The sequence below is a fragment of the Bacillus rossius genome, chromosome 1 (genome assembly GCF_032445375.1).
Source record: "Bacillus rossius redtenbacheri isolate Brsri chromosome 1, Brsri_v3, whole genome shotgun sequence".
Lineage (NCBI taxonomy): Eukaryota > Metazoa > Arthropoda > Insecta > Phasmatodea > Bacillidae > Bacillus > Bacillus rossius.
This window is the reverse complement of record NC_086330.1, coordinates 264,460,725-264,487,457: the sequence shown is the minus strand read 5'-3', so window position 1 is coordinate 264,487,457 and position 26,733 is coordinate 264,460,725. Positions and strand designations below refer to the sequence as shown.

The following is a 26,733-nucleotide window of genomic DNA, read 5'->3' as shown; positions in this document are numbered from 1 at the left end:
ACGCTGGATAGCTACATATTAAAAAGTTATTTGCTAATCAACCAAAAAAATGATTTTACAGTATTTTTAATGTAGCTATACTTACCTAATATAACCAACCATCCACAATGTTTTAAAGTATTTATAATGTAGCTAACCTATCCTAATCGACAGCAAAATTTAATGCCACACCGGTTTATACAATGAGATAGAACGGTGTATGACGTATGAGTAAGCTACATCCCAAATAAATACACCTGTTGTGGTATGGAAAAAAAAAAACCGAGCATGAACTTCGGGTGTGGCTCTCTCGTCTGTGAAATGAAGGCTTCCCATTGAAGATACCTTCCAGTGGCCTTCTCATAATCCAAAAGCCAAACTCATTACAAAGAACATTGCTGAGTGGTTGGCCGATTCTATGCTGCCGTACAGTGTAGTAGAAAATAGACATTTCCAGAAACTCATGCAGTCATCTCAACCATTGTACAAAGTACCGTATTGGTCCGAATATAAGGCGACCATTTTTACATAAACGAGAGATGCAAAAATTGGAAGTCGCCTTATTTTCGCACCCAAGACGTCAGAACCGCAAACATTAGTTCCAAGCTGAAAGCTACAGTAGAAACATTGTTTAACAAAACGTTCACAATTTTTTATATTAACTAAAACTTTGTTACCTCACACGGGGAAAAACCATAAATCCACCTAATATTGCAGTAATTGACAATTGTTTGAAGTTGAAAATTAAAATATTTGTTCTTGAGTAAAAACGTGAATGTTGAAGCATCTCAAAATGGCAACCTTTTATTTCACAATTCATATTTGTACTTTGTGTACAATCGCGTGTTAACATTTACGGTAATTTTTCTTCAGATTTTTAACGGAAATATTTGTACTAAAACATCACAGTTATTTTCAGAACGATTGTTTACGTTTACAAACATTTGGGATGTAATGTTTGGAAATTCACGGCTGCCAACTGTCTTTCCACAATATTTCTTTGTTGTAAAACGAACATTGCCGAACACGCACGAAGACGCCATATTAATAGGAATTTGGTACGTTGCTTCAAAAGCTATTTTAATAATCCACTCTTTATTTATGTAAAAACCTTTCATAATTATAATAGATTATTCTTTCAAATTCATAGAACAGACTCTCTCTGTCAGAGAGTAATATGGACAAATATACGCGGTCACGTAACCGAAGTTATTCTTGGCCGTATGCTTCATCATGTCAGCTAGCCACTTGTTTTGTTCCGGCAAGATGCATTCTTTGTTTGCTTTTTTTACGTTTAACACACTACTAAATAGTAATACGCCTTGTTCTGTGGTAATATGTAGCTTAAGTCAAACGGAAAGTTAAATGCTGTATTTTAAGAGGGATTAATAGCCATTGTAAAAATTTTAAATTCGTAGATACAGTAAACTGTGAAAAATGAACAATCACACATTGGTGGAACGGCGGGGAACGAGCCCTAGACAAATAAACAGCTCTGAAGATGACAATTATGCAGCTTCATTAGAGTAAACATACGAAAAGATTTCTAGTGTAATACTTAAAAATGTAAATATTTTCTAATTGTTTTCTTTTGACTTTTAGGGTAGGCCATTCAAACTTATTTTAAATAAGTAATGTGATAAATATAAATTAATTGTTATACATAAATGCAAAAACAATTTATCAACACAAAATGTATGTCTAATGAATTTTCACATTAATTTATACCAAAAATTATTTTTACATTTGTTTGGCCTCCTGAAACTGCAGGTCGCCTTATATTCGGGGTCGCCTTATATTCGGGCCAATACGGTACCTTCCCGAACCACATTCTCTAGAAACAAAATTCCAAATTTGTTTGCTTCTGTAAAATCGAAAATCTCTGAGGAACTTTCTCAAGTAATTGCCAAAGTTGAGTCTATGTCATTAACTTGTGACCTATGGACATCACGTAGTGACAATGCTTTTTGGCATTGACTTGTCATTTCATCAGTAACTTCACCCTTTAAAATTACTGTCAATAGGTGACAAAATTACTGATATTTTGAATGAGTGGAACATCTTAAATAACATCAGTGCTAGAATTCCTTTGTTTATTATTACTGACAATGCAAGAAACATCAAGCTGCGGTCTAGTCTTTGCAAAGCACCTCTGACACATTTGCAGTGTTTTGCTCATAATTTGCAGCTTGCTCTTGGAGATGCTAAAAAGTCTCATGAAGGAATGGGGGCTACGATGAAAAAGGCCGTGGTATTGTAGGTTACTATAAGCACAGTGCATCAGCAACGTCTGCATTTCACAAAATTCAAACAGAAATGGGACTAGACTATCTAGAATTAATTAAAGACTGCTTGACGAGATGGAATTCTGAGTATCTAATGCTTGAAAGACTACTAAAAAACAAAACTGTTCTCACGCGTCATCTGGCAGAGGTGAACGTAGACAATCTTATTGTGAGCGAGTGGCGGCTTGTTGAAAGTTACATAAAAATTCTTAAACAATTGCATGAAGCCACTGTAGAACTCTCTGGAGAAAGAATACCTACAGCTTCAATGGTTACTCCAATTTTGTTTTCAATCAATACATATTTGAATAACTACATGGAAACTCATGCTAGTGAAGTTGGGTCTGGTGTAACATTTTGTAGGGCTTTGCCTTTTGGATTGAAGGCACGCTATCCTTTATATCAAAGGCAAGAGCCATAATGTACAGCAATGCTGTTAGACCCACGCTTCAAGGCTGCTGTTATGCCTATCGATGAAAAAAACTCTGGTAATAGGCATACATTATGGCTCCGAAAATATTTACAACAATCTTACCCCTCCCTCACGGCTTTAGTACCCCATTCATAATAGCCCAATTTTACAGAAGGGAGGGTGAAATGAGCATTTTCTCACTGAAGGTTTTTCAAAGGAGAGCGAAGTTGGGGTGTTATAAGGGAGGACACTAGATATGGTTTGTGTGTCTGGGAGGGATGAGCTAGCCTTGAAGAATGTTAACTAGGGGGGGAGGGGTGAGATTATGTGTCATGAAGCCGCTGCCGCCAGACAGCCAGGCGAACTTATTAGTGTGCGCCTACTCGCGTTGCAGAACCTACCGCTGCCATATTTTTAAAGGAACTGTCCCATTATTTTTTTGTTATTCTTACATGTACATTATGGAAGTATTCAAGCCGACACAAAAATACGCTGTGTGTTAAAATTAACAGATTTTAATGATCTTTCATTTCGTTTTGTTTTTAATTTTTTTCTGATTTTCACATTTTGGTCAAAATGTCCGATTTTTTGACGGTTCCCGAGAATGTATTCGTAAAATCATTTCTTCGTTAAATCCGGGGTTCTAGTGTATTTAACTACGGCAAGCATAAAACGTACAGGTAAACTAACCAGTAAAAATAAACTGTCTTTTGACATATTTTCTTTAGAGGTGGCCTGTAGGGCAACGGACTTGTCATGAAGGTTGAAGTGGGTTTAAAGCAAAGCCGTCTAGCATTGTGAGTGACAGCATCCTGCCATTGTACGGCTGGTTTCTTAGCGAGTAGCGGTTTGGAAAGGGGGAAAGGGGGGGGTGAAATCAACTGAAAATTTCGGAAAACATCTATTACGACCCCCCCTCTATTAAGACCCTATTCCTGGGAACCGTGAGGGGTCGTTTCAGAGAGGTTTGACTGTACTTTCTTAACATTGTTGAATTTTTCAGGGGGGCTGAATATCAGGAGGTGAGCAATGCAGGTATCAAATACCTGACATCATTATCTGACAAGGATGCTAAGGTAATTTTGGCCCAATATATACCTTCATCAAATGCCAAACACCAGACATTGTGAAAACACTGAAGAAACTTGAAGGAGGAAACTACCCCACAGCTCATACTTTGTATAATGACGTGAAATGCATTTTAAATGATTTAGACTGCATTTCAACGGGAGTATTCAGTTCAGATTTTGAAAGTGCAACTTCCAAGCTAAGCACAAGGGAAGAAGCACATGTCAGACATGAGTGTCAGAAGACTTCAGCTCTGGCAATGAACTACAGGGACTACTGAACAGTGACCCTTCTGCTGCAACATTCAAAGCCCTTAAGTTATTCAATCCAAAAGACATCATCCTCAACAAGAGTGAAAATATTATTCCTCTCTTGAAAACCATCCTAGAATTGAGAGAATTTGATAAAACGGACCTTTTTAAAGGGTACCAAGCACTGAAAGAAATAGTTGAAGAGACAAGCAAGATAGAAAAACACCTCGATATTGTTAAAATGTTGATTGCTCTTAGCGTGAACTATCACCATTTTGCACTAGCTGTCCTGCAAGCTGTTTGGAGACCCACCAACATTGTAGACAGCGAGCGACTGTTAAGCCACTACAACCTTGTTGTAACAGACAGAAGAAATGGTCTTAAAGAGGCCAATGTTGTAATTTTCACAATGCTGTCATTTTAAGACTGATTTGCATCAGTTAGTTAAAATACTGTCTAGTTTAAACAATGAATACTTTCACAGTAGTTCTAGATGGGGTCACTTTGTGTATTGTTACTAAATTTCAATTGATTTAAAATTTAAACGAAATTTCACAGGATAGTGTTATTTATTTTAAAATACTTTAATTAAGTATTTTTACATCTTTAAACTCGTAACCAGAATTCGGTAAATTAATATCAATCATTTTACTTGTATAGTATTATTTCTATTGTAATTCACATTCAGATATGGTTTTAAACAGAGAAGTAATGTACAGCATTAATTTTTAATGCTTTTATGTCAGTTTTTTAACATAATAACCTTGCTTTTTTGCCTCGAATTTGGGGGAAAATAACACCACTTTTGGGGAAATATAAACTCCCTTTCTTCAGAGCCCTATGAATAGTTTATAATTTGAATTCAAAAATTTTAATATTCACACAGACCTAACTATTACAAATAACAGGTCCTATGTAAATGTAAATCTTACATAAAAACTATCACATAAAATAAATGTTTAGCGCAATGTATCTACCATACAATTGAAACATAGAGAAGCATACAAACATCATGAATAAATACTTAAAGGTATGTTCCATTTAGCCACCAAATTTTGAAAACTTGTACTTCACTTTCTTTTTCATCAGACTTATACGCAGTTAGAAGTAATGGAAAACACACTAATTCAGTTGCCATATTTTTTTCTATGTTGTTTGGTTACCCTAACAAATATTCTGTTTACATTTTTTTTCCAATTTATTGATTGGGAAAAACATATACACTTATAAAGAAAATGTTTTTACTGCAGTACATAACGTAAAGGTGATCAAAAAGTAGCAGTAAATTAAATTAACATTTTATAATGAACAGTCAGGTATATTGACATGATTATGTTGTTTTTTTTTATGTTAAAGTCTACTTGAATTTTTCACAGTGCGCAACCCTAGGCTGATCTATCTTTTCATGAGCAGATACTATTATGAATTAAAACCTCGGCCCCTATTTGGATTTATAGTCAGTAAAAAGTGGCTTAGTAAGCATGGCAGTGCTGTCCAGCTAAGGTAGGTGTTCCACTGACTTGTAGAAGGTGTTCTTGGAGAGCAGCGCGATGCGAGAGTAGTGCTTGGCACGGATGGTGAAGAAGCTAGGTTCACCAGTCAGCACAGCAAGACCGCCCACAATCTCGCCGGGGTGTGCATAGAACATGGCCACCTCCTCCTGGTTGTCAGTCGTCTTCTGGGACACCAGCAGCATCCCGGAGATCAGGTACACCAGCGCCACGTCCTGGGAGCATCACACACGCTACAGCGAGCCTCATCCTCAGTTTGCAATGTGCATTTTAATTTAGGGATGGGGCGAATCCTGATTTCCTCGAATCCGAATCCTAACGCGAATCCTCGAATGGAATTGCCGAATCTCGAACCCAAACCCGAATCTTTTAACAGATGATATCCACATATATAATGTAAGTGAGATGTATTCTGCTTGCACTAAAAGTCTCTTGACTTTATTACATGTAGTTTGGTACATTTCTGGTATAAGTGTATATAAAGACAACAATTTTTTCTTGAGAAATTTCAGTTTTAGTACAGATTAGCGGTTAGGATTTTTTCTATAAATAACTAGAGGTCTGCGAGCCTAAGAATTTTACTTCGAGCCGAGCTCGAGCTTTTGTGGTACAGTTACACTTTTGGGAAATTATTTTTATCTTAAACTTAATATCATGTTTGAATAAAGTATTAAAATGAAGTGGGCTTATTAATTTTGGGTAACTATTTACAGAGTGTGTTTACATTTTGCACTGCTAAAAAAAAATAAAAATTTTTTTCATTGAATCTTACCTGTTTCCATTGGTTCATTAGTAACTGATATCATCCAACTAACATAACCAAGTATATGTTTGTGTAAATGTAACATATCTTTGGAAAAATTTCACCGTTGTCAATTTTTCTGGAGTCCTTACTGAGCTTCAACAAACTTAACACCAAAAATCATGTTGTTTGAAAAGTACATTCACATTGTTTCAACATTTCCACTTTTCAGCACAATAATTCTGAGAGAGATTGTCACAGAGTATTGAATTCTGTTCTTTAATCTATCATGCAGAACAATAATTTGTTCTGTACGTTCAGGAGTTAAATTAGCTCTACGATTGGAGATAGTGTTTCCAGCAAAAGAGAAGAGTCTATCGCTGGCAACCTGCTTGGCTGGAATGCTTTAGTAAAATTGCTTAACCTCAAAATTAGTGTCATAAATATCTGTAACTGGTCATTAAAGTTTAATCATTGAAAGTAATAAAAATAAAAACATTTTACTTCATTCAATATACACTTGCAAAAAAAAACATACACACAATAAACCTACATGGAAATTAAAGTCTTTTTCAATATCCTGCAGTCTGAAATATGTTTACTCATGTCATTAAATGTAGAGCTGTATTGAAGAAGCCGATTTTGCCAATAGTTAGTTGAATCGGCATTTCTGCCGACTTCCGATACAGTACGCTCGTTAATTTTCGGCCGATATTACTGAAAAACGAAAGAGACTGCCATAACCTAAAAATCCACGAGTACCATTTTCATTTTTCGTAGTAGTACTGCATTCTTTCAGATCGCATTATTTCTTAGCAACATGTGCCAACCGTACATATCAAAGTTTAACATCCTTTTTTTTTTTAACAATGTTCTTTAATTCAATATGTCATAAATAAATAATACATTACTATCACGGTAAATATACATCTCAGTTGTTACGGTAACTATAGTGCAAATATGGTAGCTATCATGCTTCTGTAGTAATTATGGTATTCTACAAAGAATCTTTAGTTCTTTTTATGGTAATTATCTTAAAATAACTATTGGGTTTGTACTGTAGTTATGGTACATCATCCATATTTCTTCGTATGTTGTTGTTCATTTGTCTTTTCTTCATATTTACGTGTGCCATTATAGCCTAGTCCACATACCTCGTCCTCGGACCGTAGTCCGCGGACAGCTAACTGCTGATTGGTGCACGTGACCCTCAGACGTCACGTCCCCGTGTCCCAATGTCCCATGTCCCAAGATCATTCGCAATTTTTAACTTTTAGTCCGCGGACGAGTCAGAGATTTGTTTGACTCGCGGGAGCTGAAAGAGTTGGGAGCAATTTGACCTGAAATTAAAAAAGAGTTGGTCGCGAAGAGAACGACTTGAGGTTAATGTTTGTTAACATTTTCTTTGTTTTACACTGTGGTTTTACATGCAGACGTCTTGAAAACTATATGAAGATTCGTCTGAAGTAAAAACTGCTTAGGCAATAATTCACCACGTTGTACCACGTATGATAAAAGCTCAATTATATTATGTTGTAATATTTATGTATTTAACATATTGTCAAAATTAATGTACAAAATATAACCTGCAAACTTAAATTTCAAAACAATTGAAACAAAATAAACAATGCATATGTAAATCTAGCAGACGACTTTAAATGAAAACAACTCGATGTAGACAAAAGCAAAGCCTCATACATTTACTGCACTCTGGTGTTACGACTGCTAAGCTTCACTTCGGACCTGCTTCGGACCAGCAGCATGTAGACAGCACAAATGTGTGCATTCGTCCGCGGACGTTGGGCGTCCGCGGACCACTGTCCGAGGACGAGGTATGTGGACTAGCCTTATTTGAGACAAGAAGTTTCAGAAAAAATAACGGACATTATATCACACATTTAATGGCGTAAATGACGAGACCTCGGGCGATTTAAACGCTTTATACGGAAAAACCTACCATGCGGGACCTCGTAAGCGAGTTTTACTGTATTTTTTTCCCGTAAATAGTAAAAACCGAATCCTTTGACGAATCCTATATCAGACCCGCCGAACCTTCGAATCCCTAAGATTCGGCGGATTCGGCGGATATTGGATTCGGTCGCCCCATCCCTAATTTTAATGGGTATTTTCTAGGCTTGTGCAGTTTCCCCATTTTTCTGATCCGGTTTTGGTTCCTTTAAAATACCCGACTCAAAAACAAATTTTTGTAAGTTTCTGCTCCAGGTGTTTTTTTGTATGTTTCTGTTACCTCATGCAGCGATACATTTATCACATGCGAAAGGTAAACAAAAATGACCTTTCATTGTTGTCAATGTCTCAAGATGTAATAATTAAGCCTGTGCGAATATCAGTTTTTTAGTTCGAATCGAATTCGAATACGAATACCAAATTATTCTCGAATACGAATATTGAGTTCGAATAATTGGAATGAGAATTGAAATCCCATAAAACATGTTATATCACATCACATTACAATATAACAGGTACATATTTACTGATACAATGTATGTATGTAGAATCAAAAAACTAACAGTACTTAAAATTTTAAGGTTCTCCAATTTTATAATTAGTTTGTATTAAAAAGAGTCTTGTCAAATCACTACATATTAGCTAATTTAAATTTTTGTGGAGAAACACAAGCTGCTCTACATTTTCGGGGAGTAGACTCTCTCTTCTACACGTCACAATGTTGCCAGCTGTTGAGAAAAGTCTCTCGCTGCACACTTGTGTGGCAGGTATAGGCAAGTACATACTTTCTTGCTACCATAGCTGTGTTTCGGAAACAAGTGCGCCCCTTCTCTGGCCCGAAACTGAAAGGATTTTCATTCTTTGGGATTAAGGGTGCTGCCAGATATTTGTTTACTTCTCCTTGGATAGTTTCTTTGTAGCTTGCAAGCGTAGGCTGAGCTGCTGTTAAAGGTTTCACGTAGGCCCACGGAGATGACTTCTTAATAGGCATTTCACTTGTAGCCTCACTTGTCTCAGTTATAGTTTCAGCTACTGTGTTCAGCTTACACAGCTTACATACCTCCCTGCACAAATTTTCAAACCATATTATTTTTTTAAATTTTCATCCTTAATTAGTGAATCTTTGAACCGTGGATCTACCATCATAGAAAACAAATTAACTTCACAAACTTGGTACACCATGTAACGTGATCGCAAGCTTTTAAGTAAGTTCTTGGCAAGAGTTTTTTTTTTGATGCGCGGGACAGGATAATTGCCTGAGCTGTCACTACGCGAGGAATTTGGGAAAGGTTGTAAGGGTATAAAGTGAGGGGGCTGGGGGGGGGGGGGGGGGGGTTTGCCGCCTGCATCCGGTCATTTACTGTGTACAGTAAAACCTTTTTGTTGCAACCCCATTTATTGTGACCACCTCTCTATTACAACCCAATTTCGAGGAACCGTGAGAAAATTGCCGAAAATCCGAAGAAAATCGGACAGAAAATAAGTTTCTTGTGATGAGTAGCGTTTTACTGCGTTTCTCTTGCCGAGTGCTGACTTGTTTTAACTGCCGCAGCGATGTTTATTTTGACAGCTCAAGCAATTATCTTTTCCCGTGGGTTGATAGAAAAAGGTCACTTCACCCAGCATAAAAAAAAGGCTACGCCACTCTTATTCCCCGCGCAGGAAACACACTGGCTGCCGTCTGTCTCCCCCGCATTTATCTTTCTTCTAACATTCCACGTCTCGCCTCTCGCGCGAGCAATAACTAGGGCCACAATTATATGGTGAATCGCGAAATCAAGAAATTTCCCGCGAATTTATATGAAAAATGCGAAAAAAGTGATTTTTAAGAAAAACCGCTAAATAACACCGAAATTACAAAATACAAGTCTCTTATATTTTAATGTGAAAAGCTTGATAGTCAAGACTTGCCCGGGTCCTGGTTGATAAGCTGGAAAAATTTCCTGCCTTGCATTTCTACATGCTTCCTCTAATCAGCTTTAGGGCGCCGTCTGGTCAGCGTGTATGTTAGTGAAGCAGGATGATAAGAGCGAGGCTCAATGGTAGTTCTAGCGCGGTAAAACTAAGTGCAAGGCTCTGAACTGGCGCGCAGTCATCTCGTTCCCGTCAGATAACTGTGAAATTTGAGCGGTGACCATAACATTATATGGCGGAAAAATATAGATAAAGGTGTAATGCATTTCCCTAGGATACTTTCAAGAAATTTGTAACGGGCTTTTTACACCTAAAACTTCGAAAACATGCCTTTTAGCCATTTTATCTCAATAGAACCAGTTGGGCATTAACAAATTCTTAAATGCTTTTCGTAAACAGACTCCAGTCAGATATCTAGTGTAGTTTGGAAATCACGTACGTTTTTCGTGGCTGTGCGCGGCACACGACTGTAGTTGCCATGCGTCACGCGCCGAGAATGTTGTCCGGCAGGAAGGGCGAGTATAGTTCATTTGCGGTAAAAAAGAATACTTTTACGGCCCTGCTAAATTTTTCCATTAAATAAATTTTGAATGTTCAGTGATTTTCAAGCAGAAATAATTTTGTGTAACTAACAAACAAATTGTATCAAAACAATTAACGGTAAATGACTGTCACGGTGGCCCTTAAAAATTTTTCATTTTACCAGAAATGGACTATACAAACCTTGCTTTCGTTGCACGCAGTTTGGAGAAGGGGAGGAAGGATGTTGACAGTTTCACATGCCAAAGGACGATGAGGGAGGAGGGGGAGAGAGACACGATGGTTTGTATGCCTGGGAGGGATGAACCTTGAAGTCTGGACAAGGGAAGGAGAGTTAAGCCGTATGACGTCATGCATCCGCCGCCTGTGCTCCTGCCAGCCTGTCAAGACGATATTCCCGCGCTCCCACTTACGTTGCACAAGCTACTGCTGCCGTATTTTTAAAGGAAATGTCCCATTATTTTTTTGTTATTCTTACATGAACATTATTGGAAGTATAAAAGCCGACACAAAAATACGCTGTGTGTTAAAATTAACAGATTTTAATGATCTTTCAATTCGTTTTTTTTTTTAATTTTTTTTCTTCTGATTTTCACATTTTGGTCAAAATGTCCAATTTTTTGACGGTTCCCGAGAATGTATTCGTAAAATCACTGCTTCGTTAAATCCGGGGTTTGTGACATCGGGGTTCTAGTGTATTTAACTACGGCAAGCATAAAACATACAGGTAAACTAACCAGTAAAAATAAACTGTCTTTGACATATTTTCTTTAGAGGTGGCCTGTAGGGCAACGGACTTGTCATGAAGGTTGAAGTGGGTTTAAAGCAAAGCCGTCTAGCATTGTGAGTGACAGCATCCTGCCATTGTACGGTTGGTTTCTTAGCGAGTAGCGGTTAAGGAAAAGGGGGGGGGGGGGGGGGGGGGGGAGTTGGAAATCAACTGAAAATTTCGGAAAACATCTATTACGACCCTCCCTCTATTACGACCCTATTTCTGGAAACCGTGAGGGGTCGTTTCAGAGAGGTTTGACTGTATTATCCTATTGAAAAACATTGACGTAGCATGTTAGGCTTTTGGAGTCTTTGCTGTGAGTATGCGGCCAGATGTTTTCCACATGGTCTGTACAATTTTCTTTCTCTTCGCAGTCACGTTCAGAACAAAATTACAGTGCCGACAAACCATGTTTCACCCTCTAATCTGAAAACTGTCACCTATAACATCCCGGTTGTGTGGATTTTACAGACACGTATTTATCTTTATCAGTTTGCTGACAGTTCAAATCTATTTTAAACGACCTGATGACATTCTTCTACATAAAATACTTTAGTTATCGCTCCGAATTACTGTGTTCAAACGGGCTTTACGTGGCCAGATGTAGTGGAATAACTCCACATCTTACATAACTAAAACATTACAAAAATCCCGCGGAACTTTTGCCCCCGCCCAACAAGAGAAACCTCCGTGATCCCGAAATGTTTCCCGGTTTCAGTGATCCCACTTAGCCTTTTTCGTAAATGACTGAATATTCGTTTTTTCGAAGTGTTAGTATTCGAAATCAAATCGAATACGAATAATAAACTATACGTTTTGATATTCAAAAATTTGAATATTCGCACAGGCCTAGTAATAATGCACAAAAAATGTATGTGGAGGGATAGGAACAGAAAGATACCATATTATTTTCAACAATTTTTTAGGCCATAATTACTATCCTTAATTTTTTTTTTAGTTAAAGCCCAGTATATTTAAATAGAATTCCTGAAGTTCATAATGACTAGCTGCTTGAAAGGTTTTATTTCACATAATACTGAAACATGGTACAAACACCATTGAAACATATGGCATCTTTCAGTTCCTTTCATAGATTGGTAGTACAGTAAGTCCTCTGTTTACGTCGGGGTTACGTTCCTGAAAACCGCGACGTAAATAGAAACAACGCAAAATGAGCCATGTTTCATGCCACCGGCCGGCCACGGCCCAAGGTCGGCCGGAAGGGGTAGGAGAAAATGCTGTGTCGTTGCAGGAAGAAGATAACACTTCTACGTGCGAGATACGTGGGTGGCCGAGCAGGCGGGCTGGTAGTATTGCATCACCGCGCGGAGAGCAGCGGAGAGCAGGAAGCGTCCCTCATGATATATGATAAGATAAGGCGGTGAACGTGTAGCTTACGCTACATAGCATAAATTAACTACCGAAGGAAACAAAGAATTATAACCGAATTATATACGGTGTTTTGGTTAAAATAAAGATTTACGGTCATTGTAAACGACGTTATTATGAATCGGTGACAACTTAAATTGAAACATGAGTACTCAAACATTAGCGACGTTAATCCGAAACGACGTAAATCGGTACGACGTAAATAGAGGACTTACTGTACTTTTATTTTCCAGTTGGAATGGTACGATTTTTTGCAGTTACATAGTATGTTAATGGCCAATTACAATAAAAAAAAGCATGTAAGCAAAACATACTTCATTATAAAACAAAATACATTAACACTAGTGGTGCACCGATATGACTTTACCGATTACCGATTCGATTACCGATTATGAGAGCAATAATCGGCGATACCGATTCAGTTACCGATTATAATAAATAAATTTTTTTAAGTGTAATAATGCACACAAAATTTTTTATTCCCCCGTGAATTTAAAAAGATTAGGCAAAATTGAGAATACAGTTATAATAACAGTATAAAAATATATAAAATACACTATTTATTCATTGCAAAGTGTAAATTTAATTAACTTCTATTTATAATTGTTATTGTAAAGAACTTGAACTAAAGTCTAATAATTGTAATTTACAATGGGTAAGTTTTTGTTGCGGAAAACTAGCATTATTATCGACTATCACATAAGGTTGCATCGAGAAATTACCGTTTAGCAATGTAAACATGTTGCTTTATTTTGTTCACTTGAGTTTATAGAAAAATGTTTCCACACTTCACTTTTCTTCTCCCTACTCGCCATCTCACTATAATTATATATATAAAACTCAAAACCAATTCTAGCACATGTGATTTTATTTATGTTGACTAAATATATAAAATAATAAATACTTTTTCACTTTTCACGTCACATACAAATAACACAGCAACGGATAATGTTACCAAAGACACCCATAACGAGTTGGTAAAATGCAGTGATAAAACTCTAGAAGGTATTGGGACCACGATTTTGAACAGCTACGACTCGAAAAGATCGATTGTCATAGAATCGACTGCAACTGCTTGTAGTATTTTGATTGTGTGCCATCTATTTTACGTCTCTGGCTAATAGGTGATGTACAAGGCCACTAGACAAAAGACAGAACAAAAGACGAAACGTAAACAAACGTGTAGGAAAAATGTGTTTTTTATTGTTCGAGGCAATGAGATTTATTAAACTTAATGAAATATCTGTAATCATGTATGACGGAGTTAGATGAATTTTGTAATATATACAAATATTACAGTATTTCGTCCTAAAATGTGTAACAAAATATTACACGGTAAAAACCTACTTAATTACGCCCGGGACGTAAATAATCGGCAAAGTAATCGTTAAGATAATCGCCGATTACGATTAATCGGAAAGTACCCATAATCGCCGATTACGATTCATCGGTATCCGCATCGGTGCACCACTAATTAACACTGTAGAATATAAAGACCAAATTACATTTTAATATTCAGAAAAGTACATATATAGTGCAAAAATTCTAGCCAGAAAATTAGGTCCGCCATCACCATTTTGATGCCAGCAATGATTGACGTACCTATTCCAAAGTTACAGATTAGCTTAAAAATACATTAAAAATAAATTTTTAGGCTAATGCAAAGAGTAAACTCCTCCTTTCTGTGTTATTTAATTGTTTATAATAACCGAATACTGACACAGTTAATTCCATTCCTATTTAGTAAAGCATTACTATTATTTTTTCTTTATAAGAATCAAAACCTAAACTGAGGTTCTTGATGTAACACTGAACCGACTGATAAAAACCAGACCCATACAGGCATAAATATAAATGTCAATATTCACTATTTTATGGCCTTAGAAAAATAAATAGTAAATAAAATATTAAAACTTACTACAAGTAAAGATGGTATGCAAACAATATTTTTAATGTTATAAAGCCGGGTAGTAACAATTTTGCAACAGTAAGTGCTACATACACTATACTGCATACAAAGCCAGATACACACTATAAGACCACCTTCATTTAGTCCCTGCAATTATTGTTTCCCTTTTATTATTTTAACCTAGTAAGAAATTTCACTACAGTTACATTTATTTTACCAATCTCTCTGAGGCCAGTTCAAACATTATAGTTCAGGCATGATCTCGTTTCATGAAATGGTTTGATCATGGTTTGATGACCTTTTCTGAGCACAATTATGGTTTGAGTGGCAAACGAAGTACATTTGGAATTTTTTTATGAACCTATAGAACTAGTGGTTCACAACTAGGATCTCGGATCGAAATAGCGTGTGAAAACACGTCCAAAATCTGTATGGATTTTATGAGGTTTCTATTGTAAACAGAGAAATAGAGAATGACTTACTGAATGTTAAATCACACAATTTACGTATGAAAAATGCTGCTTTTCATAGCATAACAACCACTTTCCAAATGAAAAATATATATTATAAGAGTTTGAAATGCTTATTTTAAATTAATTACCATGTGTTATCGCATAATTGTCACACATTTTATACTAAAATCAAGATTGAAAAGTAGGGGTGCAACGTTTATGCGGAAAATAAAATTTTTTTCAGGTAAAGTTATTCATAAAAACAATACCAAATCATGGAAAGTACGTTTATTTAAAAAGTGAAGTATAAAAGAGCACGCCAAACAATTTAAATTAACAGTCATGCAGCAAAAACCTTTCTTCAAATTTAAATAGAAAAACAAAATAAACAAAATCTGTCATTCGAATGCGAGCCTGAATGAACGTGTAACTATCATTGTAGAAAGAGTGCGGACCATCAAATGTAAACTCGGCACTCGACAGAGAGCGCGCGTTGCATGCAATCGGCAAGATATCAATATTTGACTACGTGTGCGTGCTCTATAAGGGAAGCAACTAGGGGTGTGCGGGAATAGGTTTTTGTACTGCGGGAAATTTTCGGGAAAAATAAATTATTCACGCGGGAAACGGGACGGGATCGGGAAAAATTAAAAAAAAAACTAATTTTTAATTTTAATATGAGAAGATGGCCATTTAAACGTTTCTTGCAAAGTTAGTTGTTTTTTGCTGCTATTTCTTTTGTATGCTTCACTTGCCCTTTTTTTCAGCGGCGACTTCATATTTGTTAGCATCCTCAAATTCTTTTTTTATAGAGGGATGTTTATTGAGATGTCTTAGTAATCCAGACGTGCTACCATGCTCGCATCTCAAAAATTTTCCACACGAGACACACTTTGCCAGGGATTTACTGTCTGTCAGACGTTCAAAATACTTCCAAACACCTTTAGGTTTACAAGTAACAGGCTGATCGGTTGCGACCTCCATTATTTGTAGGCTGCTAGTTTGTTTTAATATACAACGGCATCGAAAATAGGAACAGATACTTTGCACAAGCCTTAATAACGTAACGTCAATCGACAAAGCCCGCCAAACTAAACAACTATTTTTTCTCTCCAAGTAAAATCATAGATGTTTAGATACTTGTGAGCAGTGGTGTAAAACTACGTGATTTCATATTTTTCAAAGTGCCAATACACTTCTCTACATCGCCACTGCTATCAAGTAATGAGAACGTTTACGCTTCGTTGTGTAACGCAAGTCTAGTATTTCTTATATCTTTGGCGAAAAGGTTGGATTGCGCATGTGTTTTGTTTGTGTCTAAGGTTTTAGGTTAAGTATTCGATGGTGACGGCAATAACGTTATATAGCTGACTATTCACGTATCTTGCAAATTTGTACCCTTGAAGAAATATATTTATGAACGCATACAATATTTAAGGTACTCCATGTACGTTTTTTATATTCCAATTAGATATGTGTAAACGATTATCATAATTCATTGCACACCACAGCTGTTGCTACGATCGGCATACGTTTAAAAGATGTTCTGCGTTTGAATAGTTCGGAAACCCTTCAAAAATGTACGAATCCATAATAAATAGTGGTGCACCGATGCGGATACCGATGAATCGTAATCGGCGATTATGGGTACTTACCGATTAATCGTAATCGGCGATTATCTTAACGATTACTTTGCCGATTATTTACGTCCTGGCGTAATTAAGTAGGTTTTTAACGTGTAATATTTTGTTACACATTTTAGGATGAAATACGGTAATATTTGTATATATTACAAAATTAATCTAACTGTGTCATATCATAATTACAGATATTTCGTTAAGTTTAATAAATCTCATTGCCTCAAACAATAAAAAATGCATTTTTCTTACACGTTTATTTACGTTTCGTCTTTTGTTTAGTGGCCTTGTACATTACGTATAGCCAGAGAAGTAAAATAGATGGCACGCAATCAAAATACCACAAACAGTTGCAGTGGATTCTATGACAATCTATCTTTTCGAGTCGTAGTAGCGGTTCAAAATCGTGGTCCCGATACCTTCTAGTTTTTATCACTGCGTTTTACAAACTCGTTATGGGCGTCTTTGGTAACATTATCCGTTTGTTATTTGTATGTGACGTGAAAAGTGAAAAAGTATTTATAATTTTATATATTCAGTCAACATAAATAAAATCACATGTGCTAGAATTGGTTTTTAGTCATTTTTATATAATTATAGTGAGATGGCGAGTAGGGAGAAAAAAAGTGAAGTGTGGAAACATTTTTCTATAAACTCAAGTGAACAAAATAAAGCAGCATGTTTACATTGTTAAACGGTAATTTCTTGATGCAACCTTATGTGATAGTCGATTATAATGCTAGTTTTCCGCAACAAAAACTTACCCATTGTAAATTACAATTATTAGACTGTAGTTCAAGTTGTTTACAATAACAAATATTTAAATAGAATTTAATTTAATTTCCCCTTTCAATGACTAATATGTATTTTATATTTTTTTATACTGTTATTATAACTGTATTCTCAATTTTACCTAATCTTGTTATTAAATTCACATGGGAATAAAAAATTTTGTGTGCATTATTACACTTAAAAAAATTTGTTCATTATAATCGGTAACTGAATCGGTATCTGCCGATTATTGCTCTCATAATCGGTAATCGAATCGGTAATCGGTAAAGTCATATCGGTGCACCACTATTAATAAATATTGTTGTAAAAACAGTTTGAATTGATAGAAAACATTTTATCATGATTAGTAATCATTTGTAATTTTTTCAACAATTTCCCGAAAAATTCGGGAGTAGTAAAATTCCCGCCCGGCATTTCGGGAAGCCTATTTTCCCGACTTTTTTCCCGAAGCGTCGGGATCCCGCACACCCCTAGAAGCAACATAACCAAACGTGAATGATGTCAACTAGCACTGGCACCATTAAGTGGTACACCGCGGCGACGCAAACGAACCGATAAAGGTTATAACGTTTAAAAATGTCTTTAAAAGAAAATTTACACATCAGACAACTTTGTATTTCCGTTAATTAAATAAGTGGTAATGTTCAAATAAATATTAGATTTATATTTTAAAGTACATAGTTTTATACGGAAAAAAATACCCACACAAAGCACTCGGAAACTAATAGCAGGACTAAAAATATCATGCGACGTTTACGTGGGAGATTCTTTTATCCTAATTTTGACGCCCTGAAATATAGGTGCGACGTTTATGCAATAAAAGAGGATTTTTACTAGTTTTTTATTTCATCACTATTACCTTCCAGATTTAATAGTCTTTTTTTAAACATCCCCTATTTAAATTTCCATAAAATTATTATACTTGAAATTACTTTTTAATACAGGTGAGTGTTCTTCAGCAGTTTTTAAATATCTATAGAGATGAGGGAGCGACCACATGAGCTGCCATATTGTGGCAACCATATCAACCATTTGCTTACCACATCAGAATCAACTGTAGTAGAACTGAAAGCATTCCAGGCCACAAATGGAAATGCACCTGATATCTAAGCAAATTTTTACCTAGGTAGCAGCAGATTTAAAATGCATGAACTTTGGTAGACGTGAGTAAGATTGTGTAGCCCCAGATTGTGTTGAAAACAGAGTTTACGGAAATAATCGCTAAATTAGGCTAATATCATTGGATCACAGATCAAAGAGCAAAATACTGCAGCTAGTCAGGAGAAAACCCCAAATTTCAGAATTTTTCTTATTAAAAATATATATAAACAAATTTTAAAAAAAAAGGATTTTTTTAAATAAATTTTCTTAGTTGAGAATACCTTTAAGATAAATATTTTAAAACATTAATAAATTCTAAGTTCACAAACATTCAATTTATACACAAATCACAATTCAACAAGTGCTATCCACACTGCACTAAAGGCCTTGATTCGTTTCTGAAATGCAATATTGCCAAATTGTGTGTTGCATGGCTTTTAAAAGTGCATGAAGTACAAATCTTTCTTTTCTTTTAACATCACATTAAACTTAAAAGAAAACTAGAAAAAATTAAGAAACATTACTATATTTTTGAATATTTAACACTATGTATTTTTACCATTAAACATTTTTTTGGGATATGAAGACTATTTTTCAAAGGTTACAGTGACCATCTCTACATTTGATGACTTTTCTTGGGTGCTTCAGTTACCAGGAAGTCACCTTGTGAGACTCCTCCTTCATGAGGTAGGTCCCGGCCGGCACCTCCCGTATCTCCACCTTGCCGTCCCGCAGCACCGTGTCGTCCTCCAGCCCCAGCTCCCGCACGAACGCCTCTGTCGCCGTCTGCACGAGCGTCTGCTCGTCCACGGCCTCCGCGCCGGCGCTGCCGGACCCGCGCTTCTTGGCGCCCGTCAGGCCCGCCTGCAGGTCCGGCGGTGCCTGCTGCACACGCACCAGGTCCCAGCCAACACCCGCCAACACCCGCCAACATGTCGCCAGGAGTACAACATAGTAGTTTCAAACTAGTATACACAAAAGAAAAAGTAGGCTGTTACATGTCAGTATGTCAGATTCATTAGGTGTTGGAGGTAAACTAATATACATCCACTGTCTTAAATATTGTATTAAGTAAATAATGACACAATATATACATATATTATATATATATACACACACACACAATACTTGAATTAAAATTTAATAAAATAAGTGCATTCACGCTTACACTGTTTTTTTTAGACTTTTTGCTATCACACAGTCAATCACAAAATCAAACTCACTTTAATTAAATGTACTATTCATATAACCTTGCAGTTTAAATTTTACAATTTAAAAGTATTTTAAAAATAATTTCCACCTGAAAATATTGAAATATACTGGAAATATTGATGTGTAGACCAAATATAACACTTAAATGTTCCATGACACTAATTTCTCCAAACAATATAATTTGTATTAGTACATGATGCACTTTTATAACATAATGATTTGTAATAACAAGCATGTCTAACTATTCGCCACAAATAAAATAAATATAAGTAGATTTGCATTTGAAAAATGTACTAATGTTGAAGTGTAAAAACTAGTAACTAATTAACATTGCAATATTCAAAAGAAGTTTACTTTTTCCAATTTCTTTGCATAAACTACAAGCTAAATAAATTACTTTCATTGAATTAAATGTTCAAAAGATTAAGTATTTTTCATTAGAGATAAGTTTTAATTGAAAGTGCTGATTAGCATCATGATTTTTAATGCATTTTGTTGCTTTGTGATGTTATATGGTTTATTGACATGCTTTGCGGTGTTATTTTAGTTTTATCACAATTCACTAAGTAATCTTGTCACTAATTATCATGGAGGGAATTCACATGACCTTTCCAAGAAAACACCTAATCACCCTGACTTTCCCTTAACTTTCCAATTTCCCTGACTTGCTCCTAACTCTCCAGAATGTGGACACCCTGTTTTAAATAACTTCACAGAAATTCTATTTTAAGAAGTTATTTAAAGAGGGTGTCTTACGTTACTGGTGAAAAATATTTTGTCAATGTTAAATTTAATCAAAAGACAGCATAGTGAACACTTTCACTGGCTTCTTTCTGGTTTAGCGATATTTATGAGAGCTTTTCTGGTGCCACTTTCATCAGAATGAGCGATTTACACGACCTCTTTTAAAACACGAAGTGGCAGATATGAATAAAAATGTAGTTTTTTGCCACTGCAAAATTAACACCATTGTTCAGAAATTGGGCATATAAAAAGTAAAAGTTTAGAATCCAGTGATCGATGTGGTCATTTGGGCAGGGGAGGGGGGACAACATTCATTGACAGAATGGTAGCAAAGAGAGGGAGGAAAAACTACATTAGCATGCTCTCTCTCATCCCAGCATGCATAGTGATTTTGGAATCTCATGGAAAACCAAAGCCAGGATGCCTAGACCAAGGATCTAACCAGCGTCGTCCTGATGCCGGCACAACGGTCAGCCGGATCAGACCCTACATCTACGCTGCTGTATGCCACGGGGGAACGGACCTGCGGGGAAGGCAAGTGGTGGTCGAAGTCAGAAAGCATGTCGGGCTGCGAGGATGGCAGCTTGCTCTCCAGCCCGGCACGGTGGCGGCGAGACATGAGCGGGCCCCCGGGCTGCGACACCTCAAACGGCAGCTGAGGCTCTGCTTGCTCCGTGGGCGAAACGCCTGAGTAGCCATCTGCAAGCACCGTTCAAACAAAACTTGAATAATATAAATAGGAATAAAATGACAGTGTTTGTGTGAAAAATTGTTTATATTAAATGTTCTAAATTAACATTCTAAATTCTAAGTCTTTAACTGCAATGTAACTAGATAACTTGAAATGTTGAATTGTGGGGCGGCCAACATCACGTTAATGTTTTTGTTATTTTGTTTGTTATTAATTTATTAGAGATTATTTATTTGTGAACTTTAAGTATGTGGTGAATAATAAATCGGTGTCTGAATTGTTTAATTATGTTTTCTTTCAGTTCGTGAATCTTTCCCTACCCTACCTGTATAGGTAGGAGACTAGGTCTCGGGTACCTCAGGATAGTGTGCTACCATTTCTTTTTTTTCTACCCCCAAAGTTATAATCATGTTTCAGGTTAGTGATTTGCCGGAGGCTCAGCTACCCTCGTAGTTATGCTTCATAAAATATGTAATTTTAATTAGTTTATTCTATTTTTGATTAATAGGTACTAGTTGTTTACAATTTTTTTTGGTAATAATTCAGATAGCTTACTAACATATATACATGTAGTTGTAAAATTACTTTGTAAATATAAATACTGAATGTAGGAACTGTAGGCTATTATGCAGTTAGCACAATGATAGTGAGTGAAAACCTTCATGAGATACTATGTACAATATGTACTTTTGTGCCACTATTCCTTGTTATATGGTAAAGAGGAAAATAATAAAAAATTTATGCTAACTACTTGACTCGAAAATACTTTATTTTTCGCAGTACTTGACTTGACATTAAAATTTGCTACTCATGCACCCCTACTTATGACCACTTACATGTTCAAAAATTATGAATATCTAAACAAAAGGTTTTTCTTTTTCTATGATGGAACAAGATCAGAATAGTGGCAAATCAAAACCCAAGGAACAACAAATTCAAAGAGTTCAGTAAAATATTTAATGTATCTTACCTGTTCCAGAATTATTCGAAAATTCATCTTTAAATGAAAACAGGTCCCTTGGCTTGTTTTTCACAGGAGATCCCGCAAAAGGACTGATTTTCCTTCGTGTAACTCCCTACAAAAAAAATCACTGCAACTAAAGAAAGTCCTTAAGTTCTTTCAATACTGTCATATATGAAGCACATACAATTAAAAAATTATACATAAAATATTTTATTTATAACTATTAACAAAATGTTTTTAAGTCGGATAAATTTTCCAGTTTATATATGATGCTACACTTTATAAAAAAAAAGTTATATTTATGCCTGTGCGAATACATTTTTTTTTAGTTTAAATCGAATTAGAGCATGAATACTAAATTATTCTCGAATTCTCGAATATGAGTATTGAATTCAAATAATAAGACTGGGATAACTGTAATTCCATAAAAACATGTATTTATCGCACTATATCCAACATATCATATACATATTAAATTAGTGATATGATAGCATTTATTAGTGATGGGTCGAGTCACCCTATTTCAGCATTGAGTCGAGTTCGAGTTAAACAAAGAAATTTATCTTCGAGTCGAGCTCGAGTCGAACTCATAGAAATTTGTCTTCGAGTCGAACTCGAGCCGAACTCATGGAAATTTGTTGAGATGAGTCAAACTTAGCGAGGTTCAAGTGGCAGAATGATGAGCGAAATAAATATAAGTTAAATATTTCTCAATATAATATATGTAATTAAATATGAAAACTTTGAATTATTGGTTTCCCTACACATTTTGATTTTTGTATTTTTTTTTAATCTTCATACTGACGCTTTAAGTGAAAATGCACATCCAAGTGACGAATCAGACGTGAATTTGATGATGACTGAGTCTTGTATTTTTTGCAGCACTTGCATTTAGCTGTCTGATGATCAAATTTTTCAAAAAATTCCCATATCTCTGCTTTTGATTTCTATTCGTCACTTTTTGACGTCCCAGGCCGTACAAACATATCTATTCCACTAATACTAAACCGTTTATGATTAATACGACGCCGGCGAAGCAAACTCAAGTGTAAACATAAACTTCAGCAGCCTCAATTTTCCGTTCGGCCATGGAAAACTGGTTGGAGATTTCAATTATTGTTGATATCAATTTGCCAAAGTGGCAACATTCCCTGGCTGTATGATGACTTACGTAGGCCATTGGCCCGGAGTTAAAATGGCGGCTATCTATTGTTTAGTAGTAAATATTTTTTACTTCCAAAGCTGCCCAAATATTAACGTGGTCTTGTTCATGACTGAATCTAGAGAACATTTTTTAAATTCCGTTATAGTTAAATAAAGGTATTTTGTTGCAGTTATAAATATTAAGTGCATATTGAAGGATGGGATACACTGTTTGCGGTTACACACGATCAAAAATAAATAATCTTCTGACTTCGTTTTCAAGGTTTTCAGTGTTGGATCAGAGGTTTTCCACTAGGTAGGCCTAAATAATACATTATATTTTATTTTAAAGTGCATGGTTTCGGATAAGTACCTACCTTCACTATTGGAAATTGTGCAACATTATAGTCGAGCCAAAAACTAAACTTTGACGAGACTCGAGGACACGATCTTAAGCAACTCGGTTTTCGAGTCGAGTTTAGTTTCGCCGGCTCGACTCGACTCGCTCGATTTTTCGAGTCTCGACCCATCACTAGCATTTATGTAGAATTAGAAAATCTTTAAGCATTCAAAATTTCAAGATTTTTCAATTTTTTAAATTAATTATATTTAAATAAAAAGTCTGTCACATCACTTATAACTGTTCGTTATATTTAAAAAATATAAAAAAAGAGATGTTAAGCGCCAATTGTAGTTTTTGTTTTATTTTTCAAAATAGAATGCTGCACAGACGAATCCAATCACTTTCAAAATTTTTCTCACTCATTCAACTCGTACATCCGCCTGTCGAGAATTTCTCGCAGCTCGGGCGATGAGAATTTACTAAAAATAACGTAGGTCAAGTCCTTCAGTAACATTTTACTGTAAGTACACAAAATCAGTGCCGCCTCAAACATGGCCGCACCCAGCGAAAATGGATTTCGCCACGAGCCAGACGCCGACGTCGGCAGCCGCAATTTCTAGTTAAAAATATCCAAAAACTTCCAAAACAACAAATGATTAATTTACTGTCTTCGGCTCTAGCTACCGATGTTCAATTTATCCTCCTCAAAATTCTTACATATTTGGTGAGAAGCTACCGAACGCACGCTCCTGGTGCAGCGATCGACAGACCACTGGTGAAGTCATGCCACCTTCTTCATCACACAGGAAGGAGAAGTCACATGACCTCACTGACCAATCACACACTCACACACAATTCAAATCACAAGCCAATAACAGTACACAACATAAGCACTGAAAACCATTTTCCATACACAGACAGAGACTTCCCATTCTCTGTCCTTTCTTAATTTTATCAAAAATGTTTGACCTTGGTTTCCCACGCTCCGAAGAGATATCGTTTCTGTCTCTCACTTGGTGGGGAATCACCGTTTCTATCTCACTCGCACTCATAGGTCTCATATACCTGTCTCTTTCTAATACATCCCACACCAAGTCCATTGTTCTAGAACATTATGCAAGAGCCCGTTCTGAATAAAAACATAACATATCACTATAGTACCATATTAAAATCAAAATAAGTATTATAGAAAACATTCATACACTATGTTAGACAAATATAATTAGTAAACAAATTTTAAAAGCTTTCTTGAAAACCCTAAATAAGTGATTATCAGACAATTATGTAACACATTAATGAAAGTTAAATACAGTAATCCTAATACAAATTACTTGACAAAATTAAACTTATTTAGAAAAAACCTGAAAAAGTAAGCCAAAACAAGCACAAATCCAGTACAATGACTTATTTGTGAACAATTACATAAAAAATAGAAAAGATTAAAAATGTCTGTTAAAATACAAAGTAAATTCTTAAAACACACAGCAAGTGCAAACATCAACCCTAAAATACATAAAAACTGGAAAAAAATTCTTAGCGAGATTTATTAAGAAATGTTTACATGCATGAAAACAGTTTAAAAGAGGGCAGGGGTCTTGCAACGTTACACACTACACATCTACTAATTAAAATTTTTGTGGAGAAAAAAAACTGCTCTACATTTTTGGGCAGTAGAGACTCTTCTACAAGTCATAAAGTTGCCAGCTGGTGAGACAAGTCTTTCACTGCACACTTGTGTGGGTAGGGGGAGCACGCCGGTTCTGGGACACTGTAAACAAAGCGACAGGGACAGGTGCACCTGCACCTGTCGTGCACCTGTCCGACAGGTGCAGGTGTGACAGGTGTTTTTTTGACAGGTGTTTTTCTGACAGGTGTTTTTCTGACAGGTGTTTTTCTGACAGGTGTTTCTCTGACAGGTGTTTTCATGACAGGTGCTTGTCTGGGCTGGTGACGTCACGTGGAGGGTGGTTGGGTGTATCGATCGTGAGCCAACTTCGGTAGGATCGATATATCTCGTCGGGTAACTTCGGGTGTGTTCGTTGCGGAGGGGGGATGGAGGGTGAGGGGGTGTGTGTATATGTTTCTAAATGAGGGAGGTAGGTAGCGCTAGTGTCGCGCGCCGGAATTATTTTTACAAGTATAAAAATGTGAGGGGTGGCGACGGTTGGATTCGTACCTTCGTTTCTGGATCGTTAGTCCGTCATGCTAACCACAGGACCACGAGACCATATTGGAGAAAATAATTTCAGATGTTGTATATATATGCTTATAAAATATTTATTTTTTTTAAAGAGAAGGTATATATATATATTTTTTATAGTGCTAGTCGGCAAATTTAAAAACAGGCGGCCGCCATTTTTAATTTTTTATAGTGTTAAGCGGTAAATTTAAACGAGGCGCATCGGCTGCTATGCGGCCGCCATGTTAATTTTTTTATAGTGCTAGTCGGCCAATTTAAACGGCGGGAAATTAAAAAACAAATATATGTATAGTGTCGGCTGCTAGTCGGCCGCCATGTTTTATTTTTTTTATAGTGCTAAGCGGGAAATTTAAAAAAAACGGGCCGGCCGCCATGTTTATTTCAACATTGGAAAAAAATAATAATAATTTCGACTGCTAGGAAGTAACCAGAACAGCCAACTTTGGAAAAAAAAAATTAAATAATATTATATATATATGTATGACAATCGATTGCTGAAAGTCGCCATCTTGTAGTACAGCATACCAGGCTGCCGTCTTGTAGCATAGCACACCAGGCCGCCATCTTGTAGCACAGCATACCAGGCCGCCATCTTTTTTTTCTTCCCCATTTATAGTCATTGTTTTTGTTTTTTGCATTTCTCTCAAGTTTGAATATAAAAGAAAGTATTATTTCGTCAGCCACTACTCTATGACTATAGTAGTAGTAGTAGTA

The 26,733-nt window shown here is 36.1% G+C and overlaps 1 protein-coding gene across 12 annotated transcripts in view; it reads right to left on the bottom strand.

Moving 5' to 3' along the window:
• LOC134527552 (neuropathy target esterase sws) overlaps nucleotides 1–26,733 on the bottom strand; it is a 231,478-nt gene that overhangs the window by 120,615 nt on the left and 84,130 nt on the right. For 6 of the 12 annotated variants that reach the window (XM_063360331.1, XM_063360340.1, XM_063360339.1 and 3 more), the window contains exons 9-12: nucleotides 22,340–22,445; nucleotides 21,202–21,377; nucleotides 19,386–19,604; nucleotides 5,516–5,721 (exon numbers count right to left, since the gene is read on the bottom strand). In XM_063360331.1, coding sequence (XP_063216401.1) covers nucleotides 5,516–5,721; nucleotides 19,386–19,604; nucleotides 21,202–21,377; nucleotides 22,340–22,445 — 707 coding nt within the window. Of the gene's footprint in view, nucleotides 1–5,515; nucleotides 5,722–19,385; nucleotides 19,608–21,201; nucleotides 21,378–22,339; nucleotides 22,446–26,733 lie in introns of all 12 variants that reach the window. The other 6 variants (XM_063360330.1, XM_063360338.1, XM_063360328.1 and 3 more) reach the window with 1 other exon arrangement.